Source organism: Antedon mediterranea, chromosome 3 (assembly GCF_964355755.1).
Source record: "Antedon mediterranea chromosome 3, ecAntMedi1.1, whole genome shotgun sequence".
In the NCBI taxonomy this organism is placed as follows: domain Eukaryota; kingdom Metazoa; phylum Echinodermata; class Crinoidea; order Comatulida; family Antedonidae; genus Antedon; species Antedon mediterranea.
This window is the reverse complement of record NC_092672.1, coordinates 8,473,290-8,483,386: the sequence shown is the minus strand read 5'-3', so window position 1 is coordinate 8,483,386 and position 10,097 is coordinate 8,473,290. Positions and strand designations below refer to the sequence as shown.

The 10,097-nt window shown below is 33.6% G+C and overlaps 1 protein-coding gene across 1 annotated transcript; it reads right to left on the bottom strand.

Moving 5' to 3' along the window:
• Positions 1-646: 646 nt before the first annotated feature.
• Positions 647-9,405, bottom strand: LOC140044768 (group 3 secretory phospholipase A2-like). The gene is made up of 2 exons (XM_072089419.1): positions 8,341-9,405; positions 647-2,990 (listed from the first exon to the last, which is right to left on the bottom strand). The coding sequence occupies exons 1-2, from the start codon at positions 9,153-9,155 to the stop codon at positions 2,792-2,794; spliced, it is 1,014 nt and encodes a 337-aa protein (XP_071945520.1). The 5' UTR covers positions 9,156-9,405; the 3' UTR covers positions 647-2,791.
• Between the last annotated feature and the right edge of the window lie 692 nt (positions 9,406-10,097).

Below are 10,097 nucleotides of genomic sequence, written 5' to 3'. Positions count from 1 at the left end.
TTAAAATTCAACGTCACATTCAAACAGTCAACCAATGACGTTATTTCTTTGACTTGATGACCTATCAAAGCAAAGAAACACTTACTCATAGAAACTATCCCTTTGAAGTATTCCGCATGTCAAATACTTAAAACCTGTCTAAATATGATGCATCTTCAACCAAAATCATACGATACAACAGAAGACACCCAGGCTGGCTATAAGCAACGTGGCGTTAAATGTTATGGTTTTAAATTTTAGTTCAAATTATCAGTTACTTCCTGACAACATTCAACTGCCATTTTTGGCAGTGTGTTCTTTTTACTACTAACTAATAGGCCTACTACACATTTTAGTTGGCTTCGATTTCGTAGCACATAACCTGAGACAGCAGTCATCTCAGACATAACTGTACATTTCCGTTCAGGCTTTTAGTTATATACCCGAGTAAGTTAATTCCCTACCCACCAAAGTTAGCAATAAACTTTGCCCATGAAACCAACTTAGCCGGGTAGGCCTCTAAGCCTGAACGTCCCAGAGCGATTCGGCACTGATTAGCCACGGTGGATTAGCAGGATGAGTCAGCAGCTGGGAGCTGATGAGAATATTTGTTATCAGTACAAAAACAAACAATGTAATGTATTATAATGTAATATTTACATATCTTTATTTCCCTGATATAGCCATCAATAAATTATATCTTTCAGAGAGACATTGTGTAAACACTAAAACCCTATTTACTCCAACCCTTATATTATTTTATTTATACATTTATCGGCGAATATACAGTAAGTATAGTTTTATAATACCCGACGTTGTGACGTCATCAATAATATCTTACCTATTTGTATACTTGATAACATTTCTTATGATACAATCTGATAAATATATAAATATTATATATTGTAGATAAATAAAATATAGACAATAAACAATATACACATCAACCCTGTTTAACATTGCATTCAATTATTATATACAACCTTAATGTTACCAGTGCTGTTGGGTTTAAAGGGGCTGTGTAAGTAAATTAAGAATTTAAGAAACAGTAGGCCTTTTATATAATGGGAAATGAATAAACAATACACACAACATTGGCGTCACACATCAACTCTGTTTTTTATATATAAAAGAAGATGATGTATGTACATAGTAGGAAACGAATATCATTTTGGCCAACATATTAAAGGGACAGTTACACCACATATTCTGCAAAACATGTAGAGATTTAAATGAAAAATGTGTTTAATATAAACAAAAATTACAATGATTAAAATCAAATTTTAATATCGATATTAATCTTTTCTAACATACTACACTTATTAATAAGAAATCTATGATACTAAGTACATAGTTAAAATGTCTCAACTAACTTCCAATTATATCAGATATATGACGTCATCAAATTATGTGATGACATCACACACCGTGACTTGTATTACATTTTAACCATGTTTCGACAAATCGATATTGCTTTGAATATCACTTGTTGTATTAGTGTAATGTGAAGTACGATGTATATGTGGTGTAACGGTATGGTACGATGCGATAGTCCCCGTGGGGGGTGGTCATACGTATACGTTCGAATCGCATTATTCAAGTTCATAAGCCAAGCCCATTCAAACTTTGAATACGTCGACCGATCGATGCATATTTCTTTAATGTTTGATTATTATATAACCATTTCTATAATAGGCATAATTAATAACCATACTTTAAATCTATTGTGACATCATCCAATGTAATATTAAAATTAATTATTAAGTCACATAAATATAATTGATCTAATTACTACAAACACGATAACACAAAATGTACCAAAGATACACATATAAGGTGATATAATATAGTGTATTGTATAATGTATATATACACGCATTATTATATAATACATCTGTACAATTTTAAAACAACATTGATTATATCATTGCATTGTTTATCTGCAGGCATTAAATTCAGCTTTTTGTGGTAAAAGTAGTACATTGTGAACTTATTATAAGTCAAATAATGGTTACGGACAAATTTATCTGGCATCAAATAATCTTTCTTTAAAATGCTTTTTTTTTACATTCGTACAAATGACATTCCAGTCATACATCAATATAAATCAATCAATATCAATCAATATCAATCGCTATCAATCAATCAATTTCAATCAATTAATCTATCAGTATATCAATATCAATCAATATCAATATCAATCAATCAATCAATCAATATCAATCAATCAATCAATCAATCAATCAATATTAATCAATCAATATCAATCAATCAATCAATCAATATTACTCAATCAATATCACTCAATCAATCAATCAATCAATCAATCAATATCAATCACGCAATATCAATCACGCAATATCAATCAAGTAATCAATATCAATCAATATCAATCAATACCAATCAATCAATATCAATTAATCAATATCAATCAATCAATCAATACCAATCAATGCAAAACACGATGTTGTTACCCAATATAAACGATACACGTTTGCTACTAATAAATTCAGTAAGTAGGCGTTTTAGTTGTTGTAGTGTGCAACAATGTGTAAAACGTCGAAGAAAACGCGTTTTCAGAACAACCCTACATTTACATGTATTGCGTGAATGCGGTATTTGTATTGATCACTGATTTCGCAATAAGTTTATATCGCGTTATGTCGATGTTTGCGTTCGCATTTTTTTGCGTTACATTCGGCATACTGCTTAATCGACGTAACGCGTGGAATGTCTTTTTTAGGCAATACATTATAAAATCTTCCAGCTGCCCAAGTTTAAATATAATTTTAAATGTCAAAAGTGTATGTTATCACAGCTTGAATCGTTTAGCGGCTCGGATCTTAGCCGTATCTTTAATCTCATATTTCTCGCACTTTCCCCACCATGATCGTTTTACGCATTGTTTTTTCTTCTTCATCGTAAAACACGGGATCTCGAGCGTATTGAAGAAAGTCTTTCCCACTGAACGAGACGTGGTGGTGTTGGCCCGTTCGAGACATCTACGAAACCTATGGAGAAAAAAGCAAACATTATACATTATGTAATCTGCACTATATGGTCTATTTTATCTAATAATCTTAGTGATTTAAAGTTGCATACATTTTAACGCGCGCTTTTTGTACGCACGGTTCGTGGTGGTCATTTGAGATGCTCGATTCACGGTTTCGTGTTGTTTTATGTGTAAAGTCACAGTTTTTTGTGCATACGTTTCGTTTCATTCCTTATTTTTTTTGTTTTAAGAGACATTCATTACGTGTGAGTCTCAGTCCAATTTCCGTTCCAGGTGTTACGTCTGAATCATTTTGTCAACAGAGAATATGGTTTAGCCGATCCCCTTCGTGTGTAGGAATTGGTTCGATATCTATCCGTGACTCACGAAGAGGTAATATTTTTCGTGATGGCAGACACAGGTATATAGTATGATCTTAATATGTGAACTTGTCACATTCAGTCGACGTGGCATTATTAGAATATCATAACACCGGTTGTCCAGAAATTTGTGGACAGCGGCGCGTACAATTCATGACCTTATCAAGTTACCACAGTTCGTCTCGTAAATGTCGTATGTTCCATAAATATTATATTATACAATATGGCGCGGTTGTTGACCATCGTCTGTCTGCCTACAATATACCGTGTGATTTTGATCAATGATTGTGGTGACGATTGCATGAAATACCGTATGCAATAAAATACTGTAGTACGTTTACAATGTAAATGTTCTATACTGTTAATGTCATAGGCTAAACATACTTCTATGTACCACACGACACCACACCACTATGGCACCATACACGACCTTTTCTATTTATATCCGGTAGTATAGGCCCATGGATAAACATTCCGGCAACATAGGTCTATAGTTCAATGTTGACATTCAACATGCTTTTTCTATTCAAAGTGCAAAGGCCTAGTTCTTAATTTAGACGTTTTCATCATGCAGACATATTGGCCTGTACTTTTATGTACTTAATATTTTTTTTACTAAAACTGTTTAAAATTGTGTTTTATGTGATAAGATAGATAAACCTCTTGTTGACCCATTGTTCACACTCCGCAGTAAAAACAAGAAAGTACAGCAAGCGCGCACAAGTTTATTTTAAAATTCCGAATCACGAATGATCTTGCAGAATATTTAGATCAACTAGATGCTCGATGGGGACCACATTCCCTATCTCACCGGCCCTTCTCGTTTTTTAAATCAGACGTCAATTTATTTCTTGTTAAGTGTTTCGTGTGATTCAAATTAATGTTATATTTGTGCAATAGGCCTACTATAAAATTCAATAACATATCAGGCCTGTATATCACAGATAAATAATTTAAGCTGACGATAAAATGTTTGCTTTTACGATAAGTCTCAATAAATGATTCGTGTCATGAACCAGATATGATTTAACTATGTACTGTAGTGTTTGCTCTGTCATGGGGTATAACATGTCTAGAGTGTGTAAGTGTCCAATAAATAGTTTATGTCGCGCCCAAGTATCATCAGAATGTTTAAGCTCTGTCTACACTATCAAACTAGTTTGACAATAAAAGTGTGATGTGCCCAAATATACTAGTGCTGTGCCCTGGTAGTTACATGACATCATCGTGTCCATATATGGTCACATCACATTTTTTTTATCACATAAAGTTTGATAGTGTAGACAGGACTTAATAAAGGGCATGTCAGCAATCAGGAACAAAATTTATACTGTTATGCAATAGGTGGTATAACCCAACCCAACATGTGTATCCACCCAGTATAATTATTAAGGATTTAATTAAGCCTTATCTCGCATAAGATTTCATTCTACTTTATTCGAGGTTCGTGCTGTAAGTCATTCAATTTCTATTGTCTTTTATTTTTTAAATTGTATATCTTCTGCCATATATTATTGTTATGCCTGATTTCTTTGTTTATGCTTCTTGTTGTGATTGTCTATGCTGTTTTTAAAGGACCCCATTGATTTTTCTTTCGACTTTATGGGCTATCCTTGATTTCTTATTTAATATATTTGCTTGTAAATTGTTTGCATTTATATTGTCTTGTAATCTCATGTTGAAACCGAATAAAATCAAATAAAATTTAATTTGTAAGAAAGAATTTCTCGTAAGAGTATATAAATTGTCTCAGATTAAAATGAAAATTCTGCATGCTATAAAATCAGCGGCAGTCCGATCCAAAATCGTACGATATCACCTATAAAAAAGTAATACAGTCAGGTTCGGCTAATAGCAACGGTTGTTATGGTATAATTATCTAAACTACGTGTTGAAAACTGGACGAGCTCTTAAAAGAACAAAGAAAGGTATGTACATTTAATTGAATAATCCCATGGTACCCTGTAGGATTGAATCACACTGTAGGCATGTCACGTGCGTTCAGGTGGTGGTGGTACTATTCGGTATGGTACCATTATGCCATAATTATTTTCGAGAACCGATATCGTACGATGTGAATAATAGGTAATCGTTAATTGTTTTAATCTGGTATTACTACAATAATCCCAGTTAAAACACGTCTTCAAATCAAAACTGCCTTCGTAATTATAATAAGCATTGTTTGAAGAAGTTTTTCTCTCGTAATCAAGCAGCTTAATTGAAACTCTGACATAAATAAACCTAGTACGGTGGGATTTGAACCCGCGCCTTTACTTAATTAAAACCAGTTAAATGTTTAAAAAAAATACTACATGGTTTTCTGTTTATATTACCAACAATTAATTTTGTTTAGCAACAATTAAAATGTGGGTACAGGCACCTTCATTTCAGACACTTGCATTTATAGTCCTAGCTAGCAAGGTCTAGGTACTTTGAACAAATGTGAAGAATTTATATGCGAATTAACTCGGATTTCCGTGATATGCAATGTGTTGTCCTTGGGCGTGTACATGCCAAAATTACTGCACGTTCAGCCAAAAAAAAAAAAAATTAAATAAATGACGATGATGATGATATTAATAATGAACTTTTAAGATATAGGTCAATAATGTCTTGCATACCGTACTCGAAGAATTTCTCTCGGCTTAATTTTACTTGGAATTTAATTATTTATAAATCATATTTATCAAATGAAGTCAAGTTATAGGTTTTCTCTGTGGTGGTTAGTGGTCCAGGCACTCGGTGTCGCGGTTAAAGGAAGTTCCACCAATCAGAACATCTAGAGAATTAACAGTATTTTAATTGGAACGGTATTCCGAATATGAACGGTTTTCCGAATGTTAACGGTATTCCGAATGTGAACGGTATTCCGATTGTGAACGGTATTCGGATTGTGAACGGTATTCGGATTGTTAACGGTATTCCAATTGTTAACGGTTTTCAGAACGTGAATGGTTTTCTCGAATGTGAAAGTTTTTCTCGAAAGTGAACAGTTTTCTCAAATGTATATTCCGCTTATGAACGGTATTCCGCTTGTGAACGGTATCCTGCATGTGAACTGTATTCTGCATGTGAACGAATGTGTACGGTATTAAGAATGTGCACGGTATTAAGAATGTGCACGGTATTAAGAATGTGCACGGTATTAAGAATGTGCACGGCATTCCGAATGTACACGATATTCTGAATGTGTATGGTATTCCGAATGTACACGATATTCTGATTGTGTACGGTATTCCGAATGTACACGATATTCTGATTGTGTACGGTATTCCGAATGTTTAGCCTACTGTAATGTATACGTAGCGTATGTGACTTTAAATATATCGATAGTTCTATTCTTTATTATATAGTTATTTAAAACAAATTATTACAATTTATTTGTTATTGCTTCATGAGCTTACGACTATGGTAATCGTATACATGTCAAGTTATGTAAATCTAATCCCACAGCGTTTTGAGTAATAATTCGTCATGAGATTTGTCAGGTGTTAAGCAAGATATTTTATTGATTGATGAGGTTATTAAATCTGAAACTGTACAAAAAAATGCGTGCGTCGATAAAGGCATGACTGAAGCAGTTTTATTCCTCTCTCTAGTTCGTAAATTGTTTTACAAAAATTACAAACGATGAAAATTATAACTGAAATATACTCTAATTTAATAGTTCTTCATTTTATTGTTTATATATATATATATATATATATATATATATATATATATATATATATATATATATATATATATATATATATATATATATATCAAATACGTTTTATTGTAATGTAATTTCAATTGTTGTTCTGTAATTTCTAATGAGAATAAAGTTTGAATCTTTGAATCTTTACCTCAATACGTCGTCCCTATCCTAGCTAGTCTTCAATTGATTTTTTTTTATAATTTTTTTAACTTTTATTTCATCATCACCCTACAGTGACCAAACGTCACTATTAACAGGGTTGAAAGTCGTAAAATATAATATAATGTATACAAGCAAAAATCAACAGATAACAAGACAACATTTAAATATTACTGACATTAGACAAAACCTTGTGACGGAAACAAGCAATTATGGTTATATACGTATTTCATAACTATGTTTGCCTAAAAATTACAAAGGGTGGTACTCTTTCAATATTTATGGGTTTTTGGTTTAATCTACGACCTTCTTTGGCTTTACCCAAATAATGTGTGTGTCTAAGTATTAGGTCTAAAATATCTTATTATTCAAAAGTCGAATTGTAAACAGACCACTTCCTATCCTTAACCGGTTTATACTCCTAAGTAAAGAGAGGCAAACCTCAATTGTGAACAAACAGGTTGTCACACTAGTTTATCTCATCAAGCGAGTGGGTACTGCATGGTTGTTAGGGATGGTGATTAAATGTTTGCCAGACTAATTTAGCAACTTGTAGAATTATCAAAAGAAATATTAATAAGTTCAAATGTTAATCTTTAAACCACCTACCGGCAAGTGTACATATATTTAATCGATCGTGAAAGTGCCGAGGGGGAGTATTACTATAATATATTATTACTGTATTGGAGTTGAGGCTAAGGGATGGCTTAAATGAGAGAATCCGAAGTTCCATGGACATTCTACCACTCAATATTGTTCAGGGTTTTTTATTAATAGGCCTATTATAATACTATATATATATATATAGGGTAAAAATGACTGGACATTACATAAAATGTAAATGTTCTCCCCTAATGGTCTCTTCCTGTCGAGTGCTGCCACCATGGCGCTCATCCGTCTGTTCCCCAACGACAGGGGCTGAATGGACCCCTACTCTTCCGAAAGATGAACTGGGTTCTTTAAAGCAAAGATCGTGTAGCGCCACGTAGTATCTTTGCTTTAAAGTGCAGACGAGCCAGATGTGTACACTGGACCTTGTATGTTTTTTTAAGTCTCGCCTATAGTATTACAAAGGAAGGCTGAATTTTCTAAAAAATACACATTTTCAATAACATAAATGTGTTACTTACTTTTTATCACATTTGCAGTAGCAATATGTATAGAAGCTTCGATTACTAACGTAGAACTTAGTTTCCCATCTTTTGATGTATAGTGGGCAATGGTCGTGTTCTCGGCAGCACCTGTCGGCATGAACCTCCTCGCCTAATTCTTCGTAATACTGTGCGTTCGTGCCACCACCACACCACAACGTTCCGGGGAACGAGATACCTCTTTTAGATCTTGAATGATGATTCTCTAGGCCTAATTCATTATTGTCCATTCCTGCTTCAGTTAGGCCTACTTCAGTGTCTTTGTTTTCTTCTTGAAATATATGGCAAGATTTTAATAAACTTTGCACATCAACGACGGAACTTAGTTCGGAAGGAAGCTCGGATATATTTTGGAATGATATATGCATCCATCCGTTACCATTTTGTTTGTAATTAATATCCTCTATATTTACAAGTTCATTCGCACTTATGGATTTTATTGGTGCTTCCAAATACGGTGCATTGTCCTTTCGTCCCAAGAGTACGAGTTCAAGTTCTTGAAATTGTGATGAAAATTCTCGCAGTGCTTTTTTATTTTCAGTGATCTCACAGTCTTTCAGATTTCCGTCACCGTCCATCAGAACTTGTATAAAATGTTGCCCATCTGATGCTCTACGGAATACCAAATCGACTTCATCCCTTTCCCCAGTGCTAGTCTCCAAAACAGTCACTCCATTGTGTTGGATGTGAACTTTTCGTTCTTCTGTATCGAATTGAACACTAGCGAAATTTCTCGCTAGAGACACAACAATATACGACGCAAGGAATAATAACAAAATGCTAAGCTTTTCCATCTAAAATGTTCAAAAGATATAAATAAATCGATAGGCCTATAGCAAGATAACTTGATGGTCAATAATCAATAACGCCACGTGTTCGGTCCTCTATAAGAACTGCAGTTCAATATCGATTATTATCGTAAAATCCGGTAACACACTGTAAAATAGTAATCTTCACAAGTATGATAATTTCACTCGTCTGGCAGAATATATTATATATATTGCTAGAGGTTGATCCTTGTACTTAGCGTATCTGTCTTAAATGTGTCGCCGGCCGGTATTATGTAGACTTGCTTTATGAATTAAGCACGTGTACTTTTTATTGGTTGGATAACTTCCAACAAATAACGTTCATTGGTTGGTTGATAGCGTCAAACATCGACGCCTCCTTGACTCCCGTCAGGAGTTGCCATACCAACACGGTAATCAAAATAATGGTTTTACTATTACCGTTATTAAACTACTACTACGAGTTGTAATTGATACTATTCACGCGCCATGTGGATCTTACGTCACAGAAGCGTAATGAAAACATTACTATAATACTCGTGAGCTCAAACATTTTGATGATACACCGTCACGCGCCGAAATATCAATGACGATGTTCTTATTAATACTAAGTAGATAGAATATACACCGTGTACATTTATTTAGTATAAGACATGGGAGGCTAAAATTGTATTACGTCAAAGGGATAGCATTCCAAAGGATGATTTACGATATTTACATTCGCTCTAATACTGCACTAAACCAAATTTATTTTAAAGCCTTTTTTTGTAAGTATTCTCACTAAATCCAATTACTGATAAAAAATACAATGCTGTGGGTATAAATGGATCTCAGTGAAGATCCGAATAAAAAAAGGCAAAAAGCTAAATCAAAACGATAAAGTAAAATAGTCAGAAAGAAGTCAAGTAGGCTACATTTGTCATTTGTAAACATATACATACATTTACA